The sequence below is a fragment of the Papio anubis genome, chromosome 10 (genome assembly GCF_008728515.1).
Source record: "Papio anubis isolate 15944 chromosome 10, Panubis1.0, whole genome shotgun sequence".
Lineage (NCBI taxonomy): Eukaryota > Metazoa > Chordata > Mammalia > Primates > Cercopithecidae > Papio > Papio anubis.
The window spans coordinates 62,420,010-62,447,676 of NC_044985.1; the positions used below are offsets into that span (position 1 = coordinate 62,420,010).

General features: G+C 39.0%; 1 protein-coding gene across 50 annotated transcripts in view; it reads right to left on the reverse strand.

Annotated features, from left to right (window-relative positions):
• The window catches only part of TTN (titin), a 272,676-nt gene that overhangs the window by 181,285 nt on the left and 63,724 nt on the right, over positions 1-27,667 (reverse strand). For 46 of the 50 annotated variants that reach the window (XM_031651844.1, XM_031651839.1, XM_031651825.1 and 43 more), the window contains 41 exons: positions 23,208-25,988; positions 22,147-22,425; positions 19,561-20,124; positions 18,772-19,053; positions 18,393-18,671; positions 17,677-17,955; positions 17,302-17,580; positions 16,897-17,184; positions 16,503-16,781; positions 16,129-16,410; positions 15,756-16,034; positions 15,368-15,646; positions 14,988-15,266; positions 14,574-14,861; positions 14,162-14,440; positions 13,735-14,016; positions 13,359-13,637; positions 12,962-13,240; positions 12,571-12,849; positions 12,181-12,468; positions 11,656-11,934; positions 11,160-11,441; positions 9,836-10,114; positions 9,436-9,717; positions 8,013-8,291; positions 7,609-7,896; positions 7,171-7,449; positions 6,799-7,077; positions 6,412-6,690; positions 6,012-6,299; positions 5,604-5,891; positions 4,746-5,027; positions 4,210-4,488; positions 3,808-4,089; positions 3,377-3,655; positions 2,987-3,274; positions 2,517-2,795; positions 2,144-2,422; positions 1,767-2,045; positions 1,344-1,631; positions 916-1,203 (listed from right to left, as the gene is read on the reverse strand). In XM_031651844.1, coding sequence (XP_031507704.1) covers positions 916-1,203; positions 1,344-1,631; positions 1,767-2,045; positions 2,144-2,422; positions 2,517-2,795; positions 2,987-3,274; positions 3,377-3,655; positions 3,808-4,089; positions 4,210-4,488; positions 4,746-5,027; positions 5,604-5,891; positions 6,012-6,299; positions 6,412-6,690; positions 6,799-7,077; positions 7,171-7,449; positions 7,609-7,896; positions 8,013-8,291; positions 9,436-9,717; positions 9,836-10,114; positions 11,160-11,441; positions 11,656-11,934; positions 12,181-12,468; positions 12,571-12,849; positions 12,962-13,240; positions 13,359-13,637; positions 13,735-14,016; positions 14,162-14,440; positions 14,574-14,861; positions 14,988-15,266; positions 15,368-15,646; positions 15,756-16,034; positions 16,129-16,410; positions 16,503-16,781; positions 16,897-17,184; positions 17,302-17,580; positions 17,677-17,955; positions 18,393-18,671; positions 18,772-19,053; positions 19,561-20,124; positions 22,147-22,425; positions 23,208-25,988 — 14,328 coding nt within the window. The remainder of the gene's footprint in view (positions 1-915; positions 1,204-1,343; positions 1,632-1,766; positions 2,046-2,143; positions 2,423-2,516; positions 2,796-2,986; positions 3,275-3,376; positions 3,656-3,807; positions 4,090-4,209; positions 4,489-4,745; positions 5,028-5,603; positions 5,892-6,011; positions 6,300-6,411; positions 6,691-6,798; positions 7,078-7,170; positions 7,450-7,608; positions 7,897-8,012; positions 8,292-9,435; positions 9,718-9,835; positions 10,115-11,159; positions 11,442-11,655; positions 11,935-12,180; positions 12,469-12,570; positions 12,850-12,961; positions 13,241-13,358; positions 13,638-13,734; positions 14,017-14,161; positions 14,441-14,573; positions 14,862-14,987; positions 15,267-15,367; positions 15,647-15,755; positions 16,035-16,128; positions 16,411-16,502; positions 16,782-16,896; positions 17,185-17,301; positions 17,581-17,676; positions 17,956-18,392; positions 18,672-18,771; positions 19,054-19,560; positions 20,125-22,146; positions 22,426-23,207; positions 25,989-27,667) is intronic. The other 4 variants (XM_031651871.1, XM_031651870.1, XM_031651874.1 and 1 more) reach the window with 2 other exon arrangements.

The following is a 27,667-nucleotide window of genomic DNA, read 5'->3' on the forward strand; positions in this document are numbered from 1 at the left end:
ATCAGTTACATAGCATGAAGAGCCAGAATGGCAAAATGGGTCAGATATCCTAATATTTTTAAAATGCCATTTTCCTCTTATAGGTGTTAAATGGATATTTCTTCAACCTTCATAATTTTCCTCTGAAGTGTGCAAGAGTAATGCTTTCCTCATTAACTGAAGCAAAAAATTCAGGCATAGGGAAGTGAAAATGATTAGCTATATGTCATAGAGCAAATGGGCTGCTAAATCTAATTATATTTTAATTTCAAGATATTTATAAACCACCACCACCATAAAAACCCTTAAAAATACTCTAATGGACTCGACTAGCAGTCCATTGAGTAAACTATTTAATTGCTAACACTAGCAGCTATAAACATGTGGCAGAAACACATGACTGCCTTCCATAATAGCAGATACTGATCTACCTACTCCTCAGCAGCTGACCTCCACTATTATTTAAGTGGGGCTCGTGGAGGAAAGTAAGTTGAACTTATCATTCTCATCTAAATTCTCCTTGAAGGGCTTGATAGTTTGGAGTTTTGCTATGCCTTAGACGGACAAAATCCATTCATTTACTAAGTACTGTGGAAAACAAGTCATTTGCAATAACTTCGCTTTTTTCTCCTATGATAATGCCTTTCAAACTAGGATTTTCTCGCAGTTTTGTAGAGTTTTGGTTGTCTCTCTCTAGTCTCTATTTTTAATCTCTTAAAATGGACTTTTGGTCCATGTTTTCCTAGTTAAAAAAAATTTTTTTTAAAGTAATAAAAAAATACTTGTCTCCATTTGGAAGGTCCTTGATCCACTTGATCCATTTTAATCACTAGACCCTGGTCCTAAACGTAGCCCTCTCTCAAGCACACCCACCCTCCTATATTTTAAGATACTGAAAATGTAAAAGAGATCTTGCTCCTTCACTCTAACAAGTACCTTGTACACCCAGCTGAGCAGAACAAGAGTCTTTTCCAGCGACGTTGCTTGCATAGCAGGTGTACTGCCCGGCATCGCCTTTGCCTACTTTGAGAACTGTCAGAGTGGCAGTATTTTCTACCAAAGTCATCTTGTAGTTGCCTCCAGGGCGTATCTCTCGGTTGTCTTTGGCCCAAGTGATTTTGATTGGTGCAGTCCCAGTTACATGACATTTAAAAGTACCACTTTCTCCAAGAGCAAGATCTACTGATACAGGTTTTAGATCAAAGAAAGGAGGCACTTCATGCTCTGAAAAGAATGAAGACCAACATGGTGATTTTGATTTCCATGCTCTCATATACACAGCAGAAACTAAATGGCGCCAGCCTTTTGGTGGCCTGGAGCAGTGAAGCTGCTTTACAATGAAGAGGGTAATGTGAGTTACTCACCTGAGAGAATGAGCTTGGCACTGGATGAAGCAGTCCCAAGAGGATTAGAAGCAGAGCAATTATACTGCCCTACGTGGCTCTGGTCAGTTTGTAAAATCTGAAGAGTTGCTACATTATGAACAAAAGATGTCTGCAAATTAGCATCATCTTTCAAAAGAACCCCATCCTTGTACCAAGACACTTGAAGAGGTTCTGAGCCATTGATGCGGCATTCAAATGCAACTGGGAAGCCTAGAGTCTCATGAACGTCTTTCAGTTTTCTTGCAAAGGAAGGTGGAAGTTTGCGCTCTGTAAAGAAGTTACAGATAATCCTTATTTACAAGTGAGAAAGCATCCACAACATATTTCAATCCATGAAAGTTTTGATGTTTTTAAGAAAATGAATCTGTCCACACACACTAGGTTAAACAACACCATCATCACCTTTGATAACAAGCACAGCTGAAGAAGCGACTGCCCCCACACTGTTCTCTGCCTTGCACGAATACTCTCCCACATCACTGTGATCCACTTTGTTGATTACTAAGGAAGCAATGTTATTTTTGAATTGCATTTTATATGCAGGAGCTGATCGTAGCTTTGTGTGTTCTTTATACCAAGAAATTCTAATTTCTGGAGTTCCATCCACTTTACACCGTAAAGTTGCAGGTTCTCCAATGGCTGCTTCCACATGTTCCAGAGGTTCGATGAAGTATGGTGGTTCTATGGTACAAAGGATGGTAATCAATCAGTCAGTCATGCCATGTAAAAGAGGATGTTTGAAGTGAAAGAGCAATACAAAGAGGTAGCTGTCAACACACCTAAGACAGACACCAGAGCTTCACAGATATCTTGACCGGCCTCATTTTCTATCAGACAGCTGTACTGTGCATAATCCTCTATTGTGCTCTCAAGAATTTCCAGTATGGTAGATTTTTCTGTCATAGTAATACTGCATCTCTCAGATTGTGAAAGAAGATACTCGTCCTTTATCCAGCTCACTGAGATTGGAGGTGTGCCAGTGTATGTGGCCTCGAGAACTATGGGGCTTCCTGTCTCAACACTGAAATCAGCCAGTCTTTTCACAAAGGTGGCTGGTTCTATAGGGAGAAAACATGAGGGTAAAATTCATGTCTTCTAATGAAGACTTAGGAGAAATTTTCAAAGATGCACATATTGGGGGAAAGAGCAAACCTTTCACAAAAAGATGTGTGGTACAGGAAGCACTGCCAGCATCATTAGTAACGAGGCAAGAATAGTCTCCACTTTGCAATGGCTGCACCTCAAACAACTCCAGTTCTGTGACAAAATCTTCCAGGGAGATGTTGCATGACTCCCCAGGCACCAGTTCCCTGCTGCCTTTAAACCACTTGACCTTGAAAGGAGGGGTGCCTCTGATGACACTGGTGAACGTGAGGCTCATTCCAGGCAAAACTTCCACAGAATCGGGGGTTTGTTCAAAAGATGGTGGTTCTAGATATTTCAAGGTGGAAGGGGAGATTAAGAGAAGAAAGAAATCCAAGTGAGAAGTGCTTTTGCTCCTTAAAAAAAAGGGAGCTAAGACTAAACATGAAGACAAAATAAAGAAACTCCAGGGAAGGCAGACATCACATCCACATGAAAGAGGTGTTAGAGAAGCAGCAGCTTTTTCCCTGCACACTGACCTTGCACAGTCAGGACTGCTGAGCACTCGTCGGAACCAGCTACGTTGGCAGCCACACACGTGTATATGCCTGTGTCGGAGGGCTCCAACAAGCTCAGATTCAAAGTACAGACGTTTTCCGAAAAGCTGGACTGACATTTGGGCCCACTAACAATCTCATTTCCGTCCTGAAACCAGCCAACTGAAATTGGGGCCGAACCAGAGACTCGGCACTCCAAAACAATTGAGGCCCCCAGGATGGCATTCACGTCTTTCAGCTTGCGGATGAAGGAAGGAGGCACAATCCGATCTATGTGGGGAAGGGTAGTTTTGCGTTTAAAGAGAAGTTTTATTCTGTGCCCCTCCACCCCGTGGAAATATTGTAAATGCACAAAAATCTCATTCTACTCACCAGAAACATGGACAGATACAGTGCAGTTACTTTTGCCAACACTGTTTTTCACTTCAAAGCTATATAACCCTTTGTCACTCATTTCTGCAGAGGGGATTTTGAGGGAAGCTACTTTATTGATGAATGTAATGTGATGTTTGCTGTCTGCAGACAATTCTCTTCCATCTTTGAACCACTTGGCTGAGAGTTCGGGTGTTCCAGTCACTACACATTCTAATGCAAAAGGATTTCCAGTAGTGACAGTCATGGGTTCTGGCTTCTCTATGATTCTGGCTGGTTCTAAAAGAAGAAGTATTTTGCGTTGAAAACAAAGTCACCTTTCAAACTCAAGAGTACAATCACTGTATTACTCGATAAGAGGAATATTTGAGGAAAATGATCATGGATCAATTAACTTGATATTTTTTCTCTGGCTGTGCTTTGCTACTAACCTAGTACAGTCAAGACTGCAGAGCATTCTCTCATTCCAGCATCGTTTTTGATTTGGCATATATATTTTCCAGAATTCGATGCTTCTGGACTCCCCAGCTGGAGGGTTGCAATGTTATCAATGAATGAAATCCTGGTGTTCTCACTTTCTCTGATGACTTCACCTTTATCTTTCAGCCAGACAACAGAAATTGGCTGGAAGCCCTCCACTATGGCCCGTAACTCAACAGCATCCCCAATAAGTGTTGAGGTGTCACTTAGCTTTTTCACGAATCGTGGAGGTTCTGATGAAAGAAATTTGTGATTAGAGGAAAAAATGTGAGAGTCATGGCCACACAAGTTATTAGTTAGGCAAGAACAGATAGAAGTAAGGGGCATATATTTTTGTGCCCAGGTATACAAACCTTTGAACTTGACAGAGCAAGAACACGTGTCACTTCCCACCTCGTTAGTAGCTTTGCAGTGATATTCCCCGACATCGGAGGCTTCAAGGTTAAGGATATGAAGACTTGTATCAAAATTTTTCGAAGTGATTTTAAATTTCTTGCTGCTTCTAACTTGCTTTCGATCTTTAACCCATACTACTTCAAATGGGGGAGTTCCCGAAATTTCACATTGTAGAATCACATCAGAACCTTTAAGAGCTCCTACTGGAGAAGGCTTCTGGGTGAAAATAGGAGGTGCTACCAGAAAAAAGAAGATAAACAATGAGAACACTTGCTTACTATAAAGGAAGAAAAAATTAAATCTAGAACCTTGAAGACTGACTGGTGTGATCATATGACAATACATGCTGACACAAGAAATGACAATTCATTAAAACTTGTTGAAGAATTGCAACAAAATAACCTTAATTATCCTTTTATTTTGGAGCTCATAACTTTGCTAAGAGCCCAAATCAGAGGAGAATAAAGAAATGAAGAAGCTTAGTGTGTCTAACCTTTCACTGTCAACGCTGTGCTGCAGCTGGCATCACCAACACCATTATGAGCCTCACAAATGTAGTCCCCGCTGTCCTCAGCACTAGCTTCATTGATGGTAAGCAATGCCACAGAATTAATGAATGACATGTTGTATTTCCAACTTTCATGAAGTTCACTGTCATTTCGGAACCACGAAACTTTGATTTCTGGGGAACCACTTATTTTACATTCCAGTTGAATGGATTCCCCCTGCTTTGCAACTTTTGAAGCTTCTAATTTCTTAACAAACTTTGGAGGTTCTAGTAAACCAAACAAAACAGTCAGTGAGGGATATTTATTATACATGTTAAAAGAGCTTGTTTTTGTAGCTGAAGATCCCATAAATTTATATTTAAACTGGTTTGTTATTAAGAATATACTTTCTGAGGATTTTGCAGTAAAATAAGTTATCTTTTAAGTTAAATAATCTCATAACATTTTAAATAATTTAGTTGATACTTTTTTCAGTTTGACTATGTAAGTTAAAACATAAAAGTTAATGTATTATAGATGTATTTGATCAACATTTAGTAATGATAAATCAGAATGCCATATAACAAGAAAGCATTAAAAAATGGACTAGACGTTAAAACGACATTTAACAAATTTCAATTAAACAATACTTTTTGATAAGATTACACTTAGAGATACACTAATGTAAAGAACAATATAAAGAGAAAACACAACTTTGATTAATGTTACCTCCAACACTAATACACAAATTCTAACATGTCCAGTTAGTTTATCTCAAACACTTAAAAACCAAAGAAACATTTATAAGACAATTATGCAAACATGGTAAGGAACAAATATTGTGAAAAGCCATGGAATGATACCTTTTACACTGAGCTGAGCTGAGCACATGTCTTTGCCAACATCATTGGTTGCTTGGCAAGTATATTGACCAGAGTCTCCTTTGCCTACTTTAAGAATTCTCAAATGAGGAGTGTTTCCCACACATGTGATTGTATAGTTTCCTCCAGGACGGATCTCCTTGTTATCTTTTGACCAAGTGATTCGCATTGGTTGAGCACCAGTAACATGACACTCAAAATCAGCACTTTCTCCAGCAATAACATCTATAGATACAGGCTTGATGTCAAAGAAGGGAGATTTCTTGGGTTCTGGAAGATGAGAAGAAAGGCAATGTGTGTTTTTTTTTTTTTTGCCATTGGTCATTTCTACTTTGACAATGAAATATGAAGTCACAGTTTGCAAAGAAAAAGTGTGACATGTGAACAAACCTCTTGCTGTGAGTCTAGCACTAGAAGATGCTGTTCCGAGTGGGTTGGAAGCTGAGCAAGAGTACTGGCCAGAGTGACTCAAGTCAGTTTGCAAAATTTTTAAAGTTGCCACATTATCTACAAACGATGTCTGTAGATTTTCATCATCTCTTAAAAGTACTCCATCTCTATACCAGCACACTTGGATGGGTGCAGAGCCATTTAATCGACAAGTGAGTGTAACAGGTAACCCCACAGTTTGTTCAATGTCCTTTAATTGTCTTGCAAAGGAAGGTGGGAGTTGGCGCTCTGTAGGGAGACACGTAATACTTAAGGCGTTAGGAGATGAAATGAGAACTTCACCATAAAGATACAAGAGTTAAGGAAAAAAGGAATTTCTTAATTTGTAAAATATCGTCACCTTGAATTCTGAACACAGTCTTAGAAGAAGCAGTTCCTATACTATTTTCTGCTTTGCATGTGTACTCTCCGCTGTCATTGAGGTTCACCTTATTAAAAACAAGCGTGGCCACATTGTTTGTAAAGTAGGTCCTGTATTCAGGAGTTGGCCGTAATTTGGTGTCTCCTTTGTACCAAGACACTGTAATTTCTGGTGTCCCAGCAACTTGGCATTGTAAAGAAACCGAATCTCCAACTGATGCCTCCAGAGGTTCCAGTTCCGTAACAAAATAAGGCGGTTCTAAGGAAGAAAGGCTCACAATCAGCAACTGGAATTAATGAATATCAAAGAAACTATGCTACATGTTAGAAGAATGCAAATGATTTAAAAGACAATAAGACAACACACCTAGTGTAGATACCAGAGCTCCACAAACATCCCTTCCTGCCTCATTTTCAATCTCGCAGGAATACTGTCCTGCATCTCTTTTTGTGCTATTCAGAATTTCCAGGATACAAGTTTTCTCTGTTGTGACTATGTTACATTTTTCAGAGGTAGTTATGTTAAAACCATCCTTTTTCCAAGTGACAGAAATTGGAAGTGTTCCAGTGTAGGTGCTCTCCAGAATTATGGACTTCCCTGGTTCTACAGAATGATCACTTAATCTCTTCACAAATGCAGCTGGTTCTAGTAAGTGACAAAGCACAGCAGTTAAACACAATAAAAACACAAAGATGTCAGTATACAGAAAATAGAAAAAGCAAATCCACTTGAGCAAACCTTTTACAAAGAGACGGGTAGTGCAAGATGCTTGGCCAGCGTTGTTAGAAACCACACAGGTGTATTCCCCACTGTGAGATATGTCAACATTAAATAATTCCAGTTCTGCCACAGTGTCTTCAAAATAGATGTTGCACTGGTCTCCTTTCACTAGTTCTCTGGCACCTCTGAACCAGCCGACTTTGAATGGAGGGGTTCCTCTAATAACACTTGTGAAGGTTACATTTTTCCCTGGTAGTACTTCCAAAGGTTCAGGTTCTTTCACAAAAGAGGGTGGTTCTATGTAGACATGGAGAACAATCGAAAGATCCTGTAAGCTTCAAATGGAGTTGCAATTTTGAATAAAACTTTAGAGCACTTTTGAATGTTTGTCAACATAGATGTGCACCTGAAGAGGAATTTGTATGAAATTCCTTACAAGTTGGACTGTCTACTGACCTTGTACAGTTAGCACTGCGCGACATTCATCAGACCCAGCGACATTAGCAGCCACACATGTGTAATGGCCCATATCTGATGAATCCAGGGAATTCAACTGCAATGTGCAGACATTATCTGAAAATGTGGTCTGGTACTTTGCTCCACTGACAATCTTAGTTTTTTCATGAAACCAGGCAACTGAGATAGGTGATGATCCAGCTACTTTGCATTCCAAGATGCAAGAGGCACCTAACACCCCACCAGTATTTTTCAGTCTTCGTGTGAAAGAGGGAGGAACTGTTCGGTCTGTGTGAGGAAAGGTAAGAGACTCATCATGATTTGAAAGAATAGAAGAGACTTGAAAGAAGGAAACTTGTAAAAGGAATTTGCATAAGCAACCAGAGAAAAATAGCAGAACTAACCTGAAACATCAACTACAGCTGTGCAGCTGCTTTTCCCAACATTATTTTGAACCTGGAAAGTGTATGTGCCTGCATCTTGCCTTTCAACTGAGAGAATCTTTAAGGAAGAGATTTTGTTGTAGAAGCTAAATTTGTGTTTTTGGCTGCTGGTCAACAGCTTTCCATCCTTGTACCATTCAACAGAGAGTTCTGGAGTGCCAGCCACCTTGCACTCCAGAGTGCACGTTTCTCCTACAGTCACTGTCATCGGTCCTGCCTTCTCAACAATGACTGCGGGCTCTGAAATAAAACATGATATCCATTTGTCAAAGTCTGGGATCTTTACTGTGTCTCTACTATCACATTCACTAAGATTGTTTCTCCCAATGAGATGGTTACGTTAGGGTGCTCGCTCTCTCGACTTTAAAGTGTGATTCCATAATTACATGCAGTCATAGAATGATAGCTATTTTTTGTTTTAATATTTTTTCTTTTTAGTTTTCTTTTTTCTTTATTTTTTACTTTTCCCACCACTCTTGCTGTCATCTTATAGCAATTATTCTTAAGAAATATATGTTCATGCACGACTCATCTCAAATCGATTTAAACAATGTGCATTAGATAGTACATATTGATTTCCACTTGACCCTCTGTAGATCAAAGGCTACACGTTATTGTGAATTACTTGGTATTTTTGCTCTACTTTAAGGTGTTAAAGACAATTCTTTGAAAGATGTTATTCAAACAATTGTTTAATTGTCATTTAATTTTATGTGCAAGCTTTGCTATCAAATGCCAACCTTTGGAGTTCTTGTTAGTTTTAACAATTACTCTTGTAGCACATGCTGGGCTCTGTATTCTTTCATGCTTAATCAAAGAGAGTCATGATTACATCTGCTAATTGATTAAGACAGGTAGTTTTTTTTTTTTTTTTTTTTGAGATGGAGTCTCGCTCTGCCGCCCAGGCTGGAGTGCAGTGGCCGGATCTCAGCTCACTGCAAGCTCCGCCTCCCGGGTTCACGCCATTCTCCTGCCTCAGCCTCCCGAGTAGCTGGGACTACAGGCGCCCGCCACTGCGCCCGGCTAGTTTTTTGTATTTTTTAGTAGAGACGGGGTTTCACCGTGTTAGCCAGGATGGTCTCGATCTCCTGACCTTGTGATCCGCCCGTCTCGGCCTCCCAAAGTGCTGGGATTACAGGCTTGAGCCACCGCGCCCGGCCAAGACAGGTAGTTATTAAACAATAAAACAGATGTTTACTTTTGTTAGAATCACAGAAACAGAAAAGAGTGTTTGAAAGATCGACTATGTCTTTCCTCTAGACCTTTCAAATAGATGAGGATAAATATAGTTCTAGAAGAAATTCAGAAAAAGAGTCTGCCAGTAACTCTTAGTAATTCATTCCAGCATTTGGCACCAGTTTCTATCGTGGGTTATTGTACCAACCTAAGACGGTCAGTGTGGCCATGTTCTCCCTCATTCCACCATCATTCTTGATTTGGCAGATATACTTTCCAGCATTAGCTGGCTCTGCTTTCGCAAACTGCAGAGTTGCAACATTTTCCACAAATGTAATCCTGATGTTTTCACTTTCTCTAATCACTTCTTCCTTCTCTTTAAGCCACTGGACAAAAATAGGCTGGGCGCCTTCTATGGATGCTTGTAATTCAGCAGGCTCTCCAGCTACCACGGTGAGGCTGTTCAGTTTGGAGACAAATCTTGGTGGTTCTGGACAGGAAAAGATGGATGGAGATTTTTGAAAAGATTGTCCAGATCATGTGAGAGTGAAAAAAATGGGATTTTGCACATTTATGACATTTCTGCCATGTGAATGCACTATATTTACCTTTCAATTTTACAGTACAAACGCAAGTATCACTTCCCACTTCATTCTGTGCTTTGCAGTGGTATTCACCGATGTCTGAAGTGTCCACATTGAGAATGTGAATACTTGTGTGGAAGTTTTTGGATGCAATTTTGTATTTCTTGCTGCTTCTGAGTTGCCGCTTGTCTTTGTACCACACCACCTCAAACGGTGGTGTTCCCGAAAGTTCACATTCAAGACTGACTTCAGCATTTTTAAGGGTTTCTACTACTGGAGGGAAGCTGCTAAAAACAGGTGGCTCTGTAAAAAACAAGAATTTCTCATGAATTGGGCTACTGAATTTCACAGAATGAAAGTTTTTTATTTGTCTTTAAATTGGAAGAAAAGGTTAGGATATTCTAATGGGTAAGTAGAGTCCAGCACTATCACTCCATGGGATGACAGCCTCAGAAGTCATTCATCTTCACAAGATAACCAGCTAGATGGGCAGAGAACCCAGATAGATCCTAGATGTCATTACTGAAAAGTTCAACATTCTGTCTACTCCCCCTTACTGATGTATCTTAGGCTACAAAGATTGATACAAAAATTGTAAATAAGCAAGTATAGCAATAAATAGGATTTGCACGAAGTATGGAATTCTAATTTCAAGGATGATTTTTTTTGTATATGTTCTGTAACAGACACCTGGAAGTCATCACAACATCTGTGATCTAAGTCTTCCATTTCAGCAAATGATTACTGCAATAACTGTCTTGCCACAAGACAAACTTGGCCTTTGTGACAAAAAAAAAAGCATAGGAAAATTGCAGCAAAAAAATATGGGTACTGTTTGTACCAAGGTATAGTCATATAATTTTTAAAAGATAGGAAGTGATTCTTGAGAGAGAAGGAAAAAATATGATTGTCCTGTTTTAAACATAAGTTTAAAACCTGTATTGCTCTCACTTTGCATAGATATAGTAAATAGTGCTTGTTGTTAATGATATAGATTATAGTGAGAATGATATATCTGTAAGTTGATTGAAGGCAAAGACTAATTTTAAAATGCCTACTTCGTTTTCTTGTGTGCAGTTTTGAAACATCACGTTTGATGTTTGGCAAATGTGTTGAGGTAATCAGAATTGTGACACTGGAATAACAGAAAAATATTTCATGATGACTAGTTACATGTAAGCAAAATTCAAGAAGGAAAAACATCTAAAAAGGGAAATAATACTAGCTCAGAAAAATATTCTATGATCTCAAATGGAAACTAAAATGATAGTAAATGAATAAAGAGCTATAATACCCAGGGGAGAAGACGGTTTTCATTTAATGAGAAACATAAGAACAAGATGTCTACCTTTTACTATAACCTTGGTACTGCAGCTTGTGCTGCCAGCAGGATTCTGAGCCTCACAAATGAAATCTCCACTGTCCTCAGTACTGAGATTGTTCATCTGTAGGACGGCCACTGAGTCAATGAAAGTCATTCTGTACTTATCACTGGCTGGAAGTTCATGTTCATTTCGGAACCATACAACTCTGATTTCTGGGGATCCAGCTATCTTGCATTCAAGTCGTGAAGAGTCACCTGCTTTCACAATTTTGGATGCTTCTAATTTCTTTACAAACTTTGGTGGTTCTAAAGAGTCAGGAAAGAGGAGAGTATGAGGGAACAGAAATAAATAACAACAGTTAAATTAGGTAATACATAGGGAAGAGAAAAACATGAGCAAATACTGTCTACTATGTTAGAAAGAATACTGTTTTCTTGATTGTTTAGAGACATTGTAACTGAATACAGAGAACCATAGACACAGTCAGACAGAAACATAAAAGCAATCAAACTTGCACACCTGTCACAAGTAACATTGTAGTACAAGAGTCGCTACCAACATCATTGGTAACGTGGCAAGTATACTGTCCAGTCTTAGAAGCATCCACTGAGTAGAGATTTAAGAAGCTAGTCGACCCTTCCAAGCCAATGAAACATTTAGGACCTGAGACAAGTTCCACATCATCCTTAAACCATTTTATTTTAAATGGTGGTGTTCCTTTTAGTACTGCCTTGAATTCCACTGTAGAATCAGGTATGGCTTGTTGTCGCTCAGGTTTCACTAGGAAGCTTGGTGGTTCTATAGATTTTGAGAGAGATATATTTAATTAAGTTGCTTGCAGTTGAATTATTGTGACAGTTTTATGGACATTTAAGAAAACACTCTTGAAAAGAGGCAATGGCTAAATATTTCTTGAACACAACGAATATGTGTCTAAAGAACCAGAATCATAGAGATTTTAGCTCTAAAGGATACAAAGGTAAGAGTGATACATTTAAGAACCATTCACAAAGAAGAACCAAGAAGAGGTAAAGAAATTCTAACCTTTCACAGTTAAGATGCCACTGCATGCATCATCTCCTGCTACATTTGACACTTTGCATGTGTAATTTGCAGTATCTTCTAATTCCAGATTATTAACTTCCAGAGACACAGATCTCTCATGGCATACAAGTCTGTATTTTGCACTTGTGGATATTTCTTTTCCATCCTTAAACCACTGAGCACTAATGGGAAGTGAACCAGAAACCTTGCACTCCATATGAATAGAAGAGCCCAGAACTTTATCCATTTTGGTTAATTTTTTGGTGAATGATGGAGGAATATTTTGATCTGTCCAATGCAAACAGCAAAACACATCCATTAATTTCTTGTTATTTGTTTACAAAGGACATACTATAAATAAGGGAAGTTGACTGGGGTAAAGATACAAACCTAGCACTCTTAGGTAGGCATCACAGCTACTGCTTCCAAAGTCATTTTCCACCTTGAAAGTATACTGACCACTGTCCTGTGTCATTACTGACTGAATCCTAAAACTGGCCACGTTGTTTTCAAAACTCATTGAAAAGTATCTACTGGGAACTATTTGTTTCCCATCTTTAAGCCATTTCACTTTGAGTTCTGGTGTTCCAGCCACAACACATTCCAAAGTCACGGGATCTTTCTCCGTAACATCAACTGATTTAGCTTTCTCTATGATTTGAGCTGGTTCTGTAGTAGAAATGAAAACGTGGATGAGTTACATTGATAACTCCACTAGAAATAATGTCTGCTCATGAAACTGTCTCTGTAGACTATCTTTGAAAGAGAATAGCTTACAAACCTTGTACTAAAAGGAAAGCATAACACCTCTCAACTCCTGACTCATTCTTGGCTTGACACGTATATCTCCCACTGTGTCCATTATCCACACTTCTGATTTGAAGTGTGGCCACACTGTCCACAAATGAAATATAGATGTTATCATCTTCATCAAGAATCTCATCATCCTTTAGCCAGGTTATAGAAATAGGAGGAGAACCTGCCACGATACTCTGAAAGGTGGCAGAAGTTTTCAAAACAGTAGTGGTATTTTCTATCTTCTTAATAAACGATGGTGGTTCTGTGGTTAAATAAAAGAGTGTGAAAAGAAGAGACGTATTGTAACTCCTACCCATAATCATAAGATTAAAAAGCCTTACAGAATTTTTATTTGGTAGGCTTCTTCTTGTAAAACTGACCTTTCAGGGCAACTCTAGCACTGCAAGAGCAGCTGCCACCTTCATTGGATACAATGCACTGGTATTCCCCAGTGTCTGAAGGGTCACACTTGGTTATATGGAGGTTAAACACAGACACTCTGTCGGTCAATGTGTATTTTTTGCTGCTTCGAATTTCCTTGTTATTCTTCAGCCAAGTGACTTCAAACGGAGGTGTTCCTGTAACTTCACATTCCAGCTCCACGTCACTATCTTTTACTACCTCCACAGGCTTCAGCTCTCTGATAAAGGTGGGGGGTTCTAAAGATTCAAAAGGAAGACAGTAGCTTACTTAAGGGAAGACCCCAAACCTATCAGGCAGCACAGCCAAAATGGAGAATAGATTCCATTCACAAACCTTTCACTTTGAGTTCAATGCTGCAGCTCGCCGTGCCCGCATCATTTCGAGCTTCACAGACATAAGTCCCACTATTTTCTACCCTGGCACTAGAAATCTGGAAAGTGGCTAAACCATCAATGAAGGAAATGCCATGCTTCTGAATGGCTGTTATTTCATTCCCGTCTAGATACCAAGACACTCGGATTTCAGGAGTGCCTGTTATTTGGCATTCAAATGTTGTTGACTGTCCATTCCTCAGCACTAAGACTGGACTGGGCTTCTTAATGAATTGAGGAGGTTCTAAAGATGGAAAAAGAATTGTGATGTTCAATATTTTTAAAAACAGGTCACTGGGCAAAACTGCTTTCTTAAGCGTTTTTCCCTCCCCACCCCTAGGCAAGAAAATTTAGACAAGCAAGAAAGTGAGGAGATGTAGAGACCAGACCTTTTACAAAGAGAGTGACTTTACTGGTTGCTGTGCCAACATCATTGCTTAGTTGGCAAATGTAGGTTCCGGAATCGGTAGCTTTGGCTGCAAAGAGCTCTAGAATGGTAGAGGTGTCGTCCTTCCAAACCGAGCGGGCTGCTCCTGAGTGTAGCTCTTTGTTATCTTTAAACCACTTTATTGTCATGGGTGCAGTGCCACCCACAAGAGCCTTTAACTGAACCCTTGTGTTGGGATTGACATCTTGTGACTGTGGCTTTTCCACAAAATAAGGGGGTTCTGAGGTGAAAGAAAAAAGAAGCAAAAGAAAAGAGGAAGTTTTATTTTATAACTTAGCAATAAAGGTAAAAATTGAGAAATGAAAGAAAAATATTTTGTAAGTTCTTGATAAGTGGAAGTAAAATTTGCCAACCTTTGACTGTCAGATGCCCACTGCACTGGTTGTGCCCTGCCTTATTGGTGGCAGAACAAGTGTATGTCCCGCTGTCTGTACCTTCCAGTTGACTGATTTCCAAGAAGGCAGTATTGTCATGAAAAGAGAATTTGTACTTTTCACTAGCTGATATTTCTTGGTCATCTTTGAACCACTGGATGCTTATGGGATGTGACCCAGCCACTATACATTCTAAGTCAATGAAAGAGCCTTTAATGCTGTCCATTTTCTTCAGCTTTTTGGTGAATGAAGGAGGTATGATAAGATCTATTCAATGAAAAAGCAAACAAACAAAAAAAAAGGTCAATCTACTAACTTGTATTTTTTTTTTAATTTTAAGGGAAGAAGGAGCATGGAGATGCCCAATCCTCCCTATAGAAGAACAATACCAACCTAATACATTAATTCTAGCCTTGCAGCTGCTTCTCCCAACATCATTTTGGACCTCGAAAGTATATTCTCCACTATCTTTCTTTTCTGTAGAAATAATCTTCAGTATTGAGACTGTATCAGTAACACTGATTTTATATTTTGAGCCCAGGGTCAGTTCTTGGCCATCTTTAAACCATTTGGCTGTAATCTCCTTAGTCCCTGAAAATTTAACCTGCAAAGTGGCTGGGTCTCCATGGGTGACATCTATAGACACAGCTTCCTCGGTGATTGTTGCAGGTTCTGTAGAAAACAAAGGGATAGATGTGGGTTGTGCATTACCCTGCTGAAAGGCTTACATCTGCATTTCTTCCTCAAATCCAAGGCAAACTTTCTGAACCAACCTTTTACTGAGAGTAATGCAGAACATCTTTGTATTCCTGCATCATTTTTGGCCTGACAGACATATTTCCCATCATGCTTGACTTCAATGCCACTGAGGTACAAACTGGCCACATTGTTCTCAAAGGTCATTCTTATATTATCATCTTCAGTGATTTCATCGTTGTCTTTTAGCCAAGTCACCGTAATTGGCAAGGAGCCCTTCAGCGTGGCCTGGAAGGCAGCTGTGCCTCCTCGGAGGGAGCTGGTACTCTCGATCTTCTTTATGAAGGATGGGGGTTCTAACAGAAGAATTAATTCTCAATCAATATTATCCCTAAAGTAAAACTGGCTTAAAAAAAAGAATTGACTCTTCAGCAGAGCCAATCCATCACTGGAACCAACACTAACCTCTTAAAGTCACCCTGGCACTGCAGATGCTGCTGCCCACCTCATTGGTCACCCGACACTGGTATTCACCAGCATCTGCAGCTACAAACTTGAGGATCTGCAGGCTAACCAGATGATCCTGGATGAAGGTCTTAAACTTTCTACCACTTCGCAGGGTTGTGTTGTCTTTGAACCAAGTGATCTCAAAGGGAGGAGTGCCTGCCACCTCAGCCAGCAACATGACATCGTACTCCTTTAAGACTTCAATTGGTTTAAATTCCTTGGTAAAGTAAGGTGACTCTACAGTAAAAAAGGAATGATTTGCATTAAGGGAGGAGGGGTCTGTGCCATGGGCCATAAGTTTGGCAACACAAGAGGCAAAGTGAACACAAACCTTTGACTATTATAATGCTACTGCAGTGGTCACTGCCAGCCTCATTCTGGGCCTCACACATATATTCACCACTGTCTTCGATGCCAACATCTGTCAGTTTTAGAACTGCAGCAGACTCCACAAAAGACATTCTGTGTTTGCTGCTCTCCTTAATTTCTCTATCATTTGCAAACCATGTTATTTTAATTGGAGGGGTACCAGTTACTTTGCAGGCTAGCTGGGTGGCATCTCCCTTCTTTAACAGCTGTGATGGCTCTAACTTTTCAACAAATGTGGCAGGTTCTGTGGAAGGAAGGAATTTATTAAGAAATGTGAGAAAGAGGAGAGAATGTATAACAAGGGTAGCACAGAGATGTCAAGAAAACAATGCAAACCTTTTACAAACAAGTTTGCACTGCATTCCACGCCTCCAGCGACATTGCTGACTTTACATGTGTATGTGCCTGAATCAGAGGTTTTTACTGCATAAAGTTCCAGGGAACTCTCTAAAGCTTCTTTGGTGATATAGCAGCTTCCACCAGAAACCAGCTCTTTGTTGCCCTTAAACCATCTGATTGTGAGAGGAGTAGATCCTTGGAAAGTGCTCTTCAGGCAGACTGCTGAGCCAGGCAGAACATCCTTTGAGCCGGGTTTAATTACAAAACTGGGTGGTTCTGAAGAAGGGGTATAAGAAAGAATTTCAAAGGGTTAAGAGGTCTGATCTAAGGGAAGACGACTTAATTTGAACATAATCTTTAATAAGGATAAAATGCAAAGTCTCCAGCCAACCTTGCACAATCAGGGCTCCACTGCTGTCTTTGCTTCCCACGGAATTTGTGGCTCGACAAGTGAAATTGCCTGCATCGTTCATGTCTACTCTGATGATCTCCAAAGAGGCTGTGCCTTCCACAAATGCTATCCTGTATCTGTCAGAAGAAGTTATTTCTTTGCCATCCTTAAACCAGGACACCCTCATGGGAAGGGAGCCTGCAATTTTGCAGTCCAGTCTGCAGGTACCATTAACAACACTATCCACGTTGCGCAAGGGTTTGGTAAAAAATGGAGCAATGTCTCGATCTGTTTGTGGCACAAGAAGGGAGAAATGGTCAATATAGAAAAGTGCTCAGTGATTGACTTTAGGCCATTTGTTGGGTTTCAAATGCATATGCAGCATCATTTTCTAAAAATACTAACCTAATACAGTGAATGTAGTCTCACAGGAGCTGCTGCCCACTTCATTGGAAATCTCAAATGTGTATTGGCCACTATCGTGCAGCTCAGCTGAATAAAATTTGAGCTGAGCAACATTGTTTTTAAAACTTATTCGGTATTTTTTACTGGCGACCAAGGGTCTCCCATCTTTGTACCATTTGGGCTTCAGTTCTGGCGTGCCTGCCACTGTGTACTCCAGTGTGGCGGGATCTCCTGCTGTCACCTGGATCAGTTCTGCTCGCTCAATGATTTTGGCAGGTTCTACGATGGTATGAAATAGTTAGGATCCTAAATGCATATTAGGGTTTCACTTTAAATTTAAGTAGCAATTTGAGGTTTAAATGTTCCTACACAAACCTTTAACTATTAATTCCCCAACAGATGTTTGGCTTCCAGCTTCATTTTCAGCCAGGCACGTGTATTTGCCTCCAAAACTAATCTGAACATCAGGGATTATCAAGACTGCAACACCACTGGAAAAGCTCATTTTGATTTTTCCGTCTTCTCTAATGACCTCTTGTCCTTTCATCCATGTGACAGAAATGGGTTCTGACCCTCTCACAGCAGCTTGCAGGGTAACAGTTTGTCCTGCTAGTGCAATAAAATCATCTACTTTCTTTACAAAGGTTGGAGGTTCTAATTAAGGAAAGAGAGCACATAAAACATATCAATTCCCAAACACTTTCAACACCATCTATATTTAAGAGTTTTATCAAGATTATATTTATCTTGTCCCAATAGTATTTCACAGTGTTAATTAGAAGAAGAAATAAAAGTTAAGAATAATTATAATTCCATCCAAGAGACAGAGGCATAGATGATACATGTTCATCAGCTGACAAAATGGCTTATTATGTAATTCCCTTTTGGTATCAGGTAATAGATATTTACACTGGTCTCAGGAAAAAGACCAGGCGAAAGTTATTGACTTTGTTCCCAAGGTCCCAGGTCAAACCAAGACAAAACAAATTTAAAGGATAGGACAAGAGAAAAAAGTATCCGTTTTTCTTCCATGGGGTAAGAAAGCTATTTTGACAATTTGTTAAAGAGACATTAGCTTTTCAAGCACTAACCTTTGAGTAAGTGTGTTGCCCTGCAGCCACACTTGCCAACTTCATTAGCAACAACACATTCATAGTCACCAACATCTGCGCTATTAAAAGAAAAGATCTCCAGACACACAAGAGACTTCTGAGAAAACAATCTGTATTTTTTACTACTTCGAATTTGTTTCTTATCTTTGAACCAGCTAATTTCAAATGGTCCAGTGCCTGAGATTTCACACTGAAGTAGAGCATTTGTTCCTCTCACTATGTCCGCAGGCTCAAGAGTTTTGATGAAAGAAGGAGGTTCTACAAAAGCATGAAAGCGTTGTGTAAGTAATGAGTAATAAATAATTGAAAGGGAAATCTTTTCTCAGAAAAATACTGCATGGAAAGTCAGTAAACAAACCTTTGATAACTATTTCAGTACTGCAGCTATCACTGCCAACGTCATTCACGGCTTCACATGAGTAACTCCCACTGTCTTCAACTTTTACATCCGTAATATCAAGTATGGCCTCAGAATTGACAAAATACATTCGGATTGTGTTACTTTCACTGAGTTCTTTGTTATTTTTAAACCAAGTAACCTGGATCACAGGTGAGCCTTTCAGCTTGCAATGGAGGCGTGCTGATTCACCTGGCAGCATTAAATAAGAGGGATCCACCTTCTTCACGAAGGATGGTGGTTCTACATGAAGTTTACAAAAAAGAAAAAGGAGAAGATATCTGAAACATAAACTCCACAAAAGAAAAGTAGGCATATACAACAAAGAGACCCAACACACATAAAATTTCTGAAAAAGTTGTGGTGCATTTAATAGGTTCCTATCATTCTAAGACACTTTCCCAGTCTCTCGTTTTAAAATAAAATAACAATAAACAGACTACCTACACAAAGAACAATTTTATAAAAGAAGATAGCTAGGAATTTCCCAGACACTTGGAATTTTTTCTTAGAAGAAATTGTAAGCAAGCTTTGTTAATAGCAGACAATTTAGAAGAACAAAAGTAAGTGAACTTTGAAGAGGATTAAAAACATAAAATCAAACAATGCCAGGACTTTCCCAAACCATAATGTTTGCTGAATGGCATTATTTTAATAACAAAGTGTACTGACTGAATTGTTTGCCAACAGTTTTTCTACCGAGGATTCCTTGCAGAGAAAGGACTGGAAATACATTCACATGTTTCTTACCTCTGACAGTGACTGTGGCTGAACAGGAGCTGCTTCCAGCCTCATTTGAAGCTATACAGACATAGGTTCCTGAATCTCTCAGTTTGGCCAGAGGAATCTCAAGTGTTGCTATTTTATCTTCAAAACAGATCTTATAATCTTTCCCTGGGGGGAGTTTTTGCCCATCTTTGTTCCACGTAACTGTGACTTTTCTGTCTTCATCTACTTGGCACTCAAGGTGGACCTTCTTATTGATAGCAGATTGCACAGGCTCTAATTCTTTAATGAAACGTGGCTTATCAATGATGACCAACTCTGCTTGGCAGATGTCTGCTCCAAATTTGTTAGAAGCCTTACAAGAATAAACTCCTCTATCTTGAATGGTAAGGTTTGAGAGTTCTAAAATGTGTTTGTTTTCTGCGTCAGAAATCTTCCGGTTAGGTGAAGGTGAGAGTGCAGCACCATCTTTCTGCCAAATGGTTTCTATCACAGGAGTCCCTGTCACTGTGCAGAGGAACTTGGCTGCCTTACCCACAAAAGTCGTAAGGGACTTAGGTCTGGAGAGAAAGGTTGGTGGATATGCCTCTGCAAAAGAAATTTTTCCAGCATTACATTTAGTCCCCACCAAAGCACTTGCTGTAATTATATATTCCGAGACAGAGAAAAGATGAGTTAAGTCTTTAGATAGACGTGAGCCATAATTTAAAATAGAGTAATGCGTTAATAAGAACAAAAGATTGTCAAAGGAAAGGGATGAGAGTGTTCTTTATAAAGGAGCAAGACATCACTTTACTAGTGTGCCTTTATTAAGTAACATTGCTAAAGATTTGTCCATTTTAGTGGCTGATTGTTTAATTATTTGATAAGCTATTGAGCTGATACTTTAATTCTGCAAATTAGAAGACTATGTAAGGAAGATAAAGAAAATGTATTTGACTCTTCTGAAGAGTAGGGATATTAAGTGATAAGAAGATTGAAGTAGTTGTGTAATGTCTTTGTAACCCTCATGTCAACTGCCTAGAAATTCTTATATGGCTTAACTATGAATGCATCCTCTAGGCCAACTCAAACTTGTAAAAATATTTAATAGCAGCAACTTCCCTTTTACATTCTGCATCTTGAAGCCAGACTTTCAGAACCTCTCTTTTTAATTTTCTTAAGTCATCCTCTTTATCCTTTCCTCTTATTATCTGAAGCTTCAATATTAGTTGCATTCCTAAATTGACCTAATTTGAGTAAAGAAACTTCAAAAAGTGTCAGTATGAATAATATCATGCACTTGGTTTTATGGAGACATTTTGACCAGAGTGAAAAGCATTGGTTGGGTCATCATGGGCCTGGGTTTTTCTTAGGATCATGTAAAAGGATTGTAGAGAAGAGGAAGCTATAGGGAACCTGATCGTTTTCATGTCCAAGAGATGTGCTGCATTTGCCCTTCCCCTTGATATTCTCATTGACAAAGAAGACCAAGAGACAGCCTTCCCTGACAGTCCAAGTATGGCTTGACTGCATCTCTACCCCTGTCCTCAAAATATAGTTCATACTCACACTTTCTCTTGGGAAGAGGGAAAGAAAGAAAGAAAGATAGAGAGGAAGGAAGGAAGGAAGGAAGGAAGGAAGGAAGGAAGGAAGGAAGGAAGGAAGGAAGGAAGGAAGGAAGGAAGGAAGGAAGGAAGAAAAGCTAGCTACTAATATTTTGGTTAATGAAGGAATTCAAGTATTTGATGAGTGTTATTAACTATTTGAAAGTCAACCTATGTATCAATTAGAAAATTGGGAATAGGATATTTATGTAGTTGTCTTATTTTCTTTTTCTTTTTCTTTCTTTCTTTCTTTTTTTTAGATGGAGTCCCACTATGTTGCCCAGGCTGGAGAGCAGCAGTGCGATCCTGGCTCACTGCAACCTCCACCTCCTGGTTTCAAGCAATTCTCCTGCCTCAGCCTCCTGAGTAGCTGGGACTACAGGTGCGTGACACCACGCCTGGCTAATTTTTTATATTTTTAGTAAAGATGGGGTTTCACTGTGTTAGCCAGGATTGTCTCGATCTCCTGACCTTGTGATCCACCTGCCTTGGCCTCCCAAAGTGCTGGGATTACAGGCGTGAGCCACCGTGCCCCGCCGTCTTATTTTTAAATTAGTAAAAATGCCTAGAGTGAGAATCCTAGTTTTCAGTCCTGTACTAGCTCCCTGTCTTACATAAGGATTTAATTTTAGACTAGATGTTGACTTTTTAAAGTTTGTAATTCTGCTCTTAATTGGTTATTTGATTTAAAATTTTTAAATACATTGATACATTTTTTTTTCTTTTTAGTAGCACCAAACTGTCCTGATATGTTTTATATGAAGGGCCAAGGTGAGCTCATTTGATTACTTAACATTGTTCTCAAATAACAAATTATTTTTTCTTTGGTCAGTGGTGGAAATATGACTGTAAATAATGATTCCTTATCCCATATAGGCTCTGCAATACCTACCTACTATGTTACCGTCTTGGTTATTGGTCTCTCCAGTTGGTAATACAAGCATTTCCCACACACGTACAAAAAGCAAAAAGGACAACAATATGAAATGAAGTGACAACATCTGTGCCAATGTATGGCATTTACCTGTCACAGTTAGTGTGGCTGTACAGCTGACACTGCCATACTCATTGGAAGCTTTGCATGTATACTCGCCGCAGTCAACCACCTGGGTTCTTAGGATTTCAAGGCTGGAGACATATTTTGAAGATCGAATAGAACACTTGTCACTCTCATAAATTTCTCGGCCAGCTTTAAACCACTGGAACCGGACATTGGGAGCACTTTGGATCTCACAGGTGAATTTGGCTAGGTGGCCCAGTGCTACTTCCAGGGGTTCGATTCTCCTCCTGATCACTGGGGCAGCTGCAAAGGGAAGTAGAGTCCATTAACATGCCTCCTTACCAGGCATATGACATTTTTCTTTTTCTTCTAACTTTCGTTGCTGTTAATGGAGTAAAACAGTTGAAATTGGTGAGATGGATTACAGCAGTTTAAGACAAGTGACTGGAAAATGAGAAAGATCATTGAAGGCAAAAGAAGACAATAAGCTTTTTTAAAATAAAAACATATTCAATCATTGCTCTGCAGTGAATTGTGAAAAAAATGTGACGCTATTGGATTACATGCATAACAACATGATATATTCTTTAAATATACCATGCTGAATGGTAACACTGACAATCATGTGAAGAAACATGATATACTAAATAAAGTGATGAAGTGAAACAACAGCAAAAGATAAATAGAAAGAAGAAACAGACAACTAATCATGGTTATTTTGAATCTAGGGCGAGACCAGTGATTTCACAGTGGCTAGGTGTTCACAGATACTTTTTATTACATATTATGAAAGTTATCCTCATATGAAAATAAACTAAAAAGCTTCTCTATTGGTATTATGAAACATATGAAAAGATGATTTATTTTTAACATAAGTAGTACCATGGATATGATAGCATAGCACCCAACAGGGCAGTAAGGGAAAAGCTGAGTTCATAACCATGATTATGTCTGTGATTTCATTCTTACTCTAAATAAATTACATTCTGGAAGTGGCAGATAAGTGAAAATTTAAGTGGTGCAAGCTAAATCATTACAATCCAGTGAATGTTAACACTTGATCTATTTCATCCTTAAAATCCAACCTCTTTTTACTACAGTGAGTTTGGCTGAAGTTGCTGTTTTTCCGTTGTCATTCAAGGCCTCACAGACATACTCTCCTTGATGATCTTCGGTATTTACTTTGTTGATGACTAGCGTATACGTATTTTGATCTTGTAAACACTTGAACTTTTCATCTGAAGGCACCAGTTTATTCTCAAAATACCAATTCACCTCTTTAGCATTTGTTATGGATGTTGTGAGGTGTACAATGTCACCTTCCTCAGAAACAGTGTCCATTAAGGGTGTATGTATCACGGGGCCATCCTCTTTGAGTAAGCCACCCTCAGGTTCCTGTATCTTTACTGTACCAACCTCCTCAGTACCACTTTCAGAGGAGGACTCCTCTTTTTCCTCTGATGGTTTCAGACTCTCATCTTGTTTCTCATCAGAGACAACAGCTGAAGCAACCCCATTAGTGACAGTTGTGGCATCCAAATATTTAACCTGACTTTGCATGTTAAAATACCTGACCTCTTCAGTTGAGATAAGATATTTAGATTCAACTTCTGGTTCAGTAATGGGTTCAACCTTCTGTGAACCTGAAAAAGAATCCATTTCTTCCTGCAAACTTGTTTTGGCTCCTTGCTGAATTCTAGGACCCTCAGCTGTTAGGATGCTTATTTCCTCATAAATAATAGCACACAAAACATCCTTAAGTTCCATTTTCAGATTAGTGATTTGAGGATCAACATCTTCAATAATGATGGTTAGTTCTTCTGTTATAGACTTCGCTGAAGTAACAAGGTACGTGCACATGATGTGTCTGGGCTCTTGGGTGATGTTTACGGCCATGACCTCCACCTTTTCAATATTTCTTAGCCACTCAGAGAAAAGACCTGGCTGCTCACTGGCCACAGCTGCTTGCAAAGCCCTGCGGATTTGAATTTTCAGATTTAATCGCTGTTCTTCTGGAATACCAGAAAGCAAGCTTTCCTTAGAAAGAATGTCCCTTCCCTGTACCTCCTGCACTTTCTTTATCGCCACAGGCTCTCTTTTAGACTCAATGATTTGGTCTGGGGGCATCACCACGTTGTCAGAATGCTCTTCTTTGAGCAGTACCTGCTTTTCTTCAAGTGCTAGCGGAAATCTTAAGGACTTGCCTTCCTCAATTCTGACCGCAGAATCTTGCCCTGCATTTTCCAGTGGATCTGCACTTTCTATCAAAATTTCAGCTCCTTCTGTGCATGAGTGTTCTGAAGGGACTAGGGGCTCATAGTTTACCTGAGAGATCATGACATCAGGACTCTGGAGACTCTCCACGTGTCCCTCTGCTAAGCTCTGACTCAAGATGAGTGCACTTTGTGCCTCTTGCTTTTGAAGAGTCACTCTTTGGTCTTTGTTGGCATCAGACACTGTCTTTTCTTTTGGTAAAAGCACTTCCTCAGCCACAGAGGTTAGATAAGAATGCACCGGAGGTTCTATTGAAGACTGTGGATAATTCCCTTCAGGTTCAGTTAATACAGTTTTCAGAGGCTCAACTGTTAATGAATTAATTTGTTCTATGAACATGGCACTTGGGAAGATTTTCTCAGTCTCTGATAGAACCGCCTGTGTCTCAGGCTCTTCAAGCATTGGAATGCTTTCTTTGGAGAAGGTTTTCTGGGACTGTACAGTCTGTAGCTGTAGGTTGGGAGAGGGTTCCTTGAGAGGCTGAAAGTGAGTACTGCCATTGATGCAAAGAAATTCCCTGGTGCTTTCAGGAGTGGACTTGTCTTGCTTCAAAATGGATTGCAATTCCTGAGCTCCCAAAGGAAGCTGGCTGCTCAATTCATTGGCTTTAGCAATATGCTCATAAGATAGTTGCTGGTTTTCTTCTGTAATTAAAGAAGCTTGCAAAATGGTGTCTTTTACAAACGTTGCAATTTCCTGCTCTGAGTCAACTGCTTCAACTGCGGGACCCTTTAAGGGTGTCTGTGGAAAATCCTCAGGAGCCTCCGGTGTGGACTTTGCTTTGCAGGGGGTATCAGTCATGTCTGTGTCTTCCAGAAGCACAAGAAGTTCTGCTGCACAGGTGGACTCACCCAGCATATTCTCTGCTTTACAGATATAGAGGCCACTGTCTTCCCTCTGAGGGTCATTGACAATGAAAGTCCCAGAGCCATCAGGGTTATGAATGATAGTGTAATAAACATTGGTGCATAGCTGCTTGTTTTCTTTGAACCATGCAACAGTAGGGGCAGGCTCTCCAACTACTGTGTACTCAAAGATGGCAGGAAGTCCTTGAGCACAGCGAACTGCTTTTAACTCCTTAAGGAAGTGAGGAGGACAAGGACCTCCAAGCTTTTCCAGAGATTTTGCCACTGCTGATTCTGTTTCTGTGTCTTTGTGACCTTCTCCTTTGGAATTTATTTTTAGATAGGCACTACATATTGCTTGTCCATAGTCATTACTAGCCATACATGTATACTCTCCCTCATCCTCCAATGTGGTGAACAGAATGATCAGGCTATGATCATCACCGTCAAAAACAAATTTGTAGTCAGCAGAAGGGGTTAATGGCACTCCATTAAAGAACCACTGAATTTTAGGTTTGGGGATGCCAATGACAGTTACAGACAGTGTAGCCACATCCCCCATGCTTGTATCAGCACTTGACACTTCTTTGATGAAAACTGGGACAGCGCCTTCCTTTTTGGAATCAAATTTAGTTGAGTAAACTGGAGGTTCAGACAAAAGTTCAAGTGTTTCATTTATATTAGATAAATGAAGTTCAGAGCTATGAAGTTCTTCTTCCTCGGCAGACAGAAAAGAACTAGCAAACTCTGTATGGGGAAAAATGATTATTATTTTACTACAAAATTTTATTTAATAAAAAATAGAAACCAAAGAATTAGATACCAGTTGATGGCCTTCTTCTGCTTTATTCCTGGAATGATTAGATTATTACAAGATTAATTTATCAAAAAGCACATTTCTAAATTTTTCTTAGCTTAACATAAAAAATTACACAAAATTATAGATGCTGTACAAATGCAATTTTTGATCCACTTCATCTGTGTTAGAGTTCATAAGTTTTAAAAATGCTCTCATGAGTTTTTCTTGAGATATAATTCCAATTTTAAAGTTTGAAAAACTGCTGATTAGTTATAATAATCCAGCATTATTTAAATCGACTTCTAAAAAGATCCAGAATTGTTATTTATATTTAGAGTTTTCTTGAGTTTAAGAATAATCTTTTTTGTTGAAGACTGATTATTTCCAAAATAAAACATTGATGTTCTAATTACTGCCTCTAAAGTCATTATTAAAAATAAGAGGCTACAGGAAATGTTTAATTTGGATTTGTAAGAGAACCACTGTTTTCAGTTTCTAGAAATGCAGGCCTTCTTTCACCTGTGTAAATCACCATATTACTTGAACAAAGCCTTTACGTAAGGCATTAGCCAAGAAAATAAGAGAATCAAAAATAAGAGAAAACAACTCCAATATTAAAAGTTCCTTGTATTTTATTGTATAAGAAAACCTATACAGAACCACTGAGCAAGAAACAAAGCAGTGCATAACAGAGACTCTTTAAACAGTATCCTGGATGACAGGATGAAAGACATGTAATTTTAAACAATTTGATTTTTTATTAAACCTGTTAGGGATGTAGAACAGGCCTGTTATTAGTAGTTTTATTGCCTTAGCAAAAGGCAGTTTTATGATTTTATTTGGTGACTTCACTTGCATCACATGAAATAGACTTACACCTTAATTCCTTTCTGTTCTAGCATACAAGCATTAGAAGTCAGGACTCAAGTATCTGCTGGCTATAAAAATACTGGAGAAACTCATCTATAGCATGCAGAATACATATTCAGGTATTTATTATTTTAAGTAAACCATAAAACCATTGATAATTTTACATATTAATGATGATCACTTAACTTTGCATTTAATCTACAATATATAATTCATGTTACCTTTCCCTTCACTTGAACTCACAAAATATCTGTAAAGGTAATGAACGTGAATACAGTTACAATACCCTTACTCACTAGTATGTTGAAATATTTTCAAATGTTTTCCCTTCAAGCCATGGTATTATTAGCCATAAAAAGGATAGTAAATGAAATTCAAACGTGCTGAAACTTGAAAGGCATAGTTTAAAAAATTACATGTAGTGGTAGCAGCTATTAATTGTCTAAACTCAACTATCTGCAATACAATAAATTCTTTATCCAGAACCAGAGAAACTAATATTTCAGGGTTTTATGTTATGTACCATTGAGTCAGAAAATAAAAAATTCCATTTCATTATCTATGACGATTAAAGTAAGCCAAGGCTTACTTTTCTTTATTCGGTCACTGTTATTCTGCATATACTCAAGTTCACTGTACTTGAAACTAACAGAATTACAGAATTTTAATGAGCAAAATCAAACAAAGCCCTCCTTCTTATATGAATAAAAGTGTTTTTCAGCTCTTCCTAAAATCCAGTAGGACATTAAAACATTTT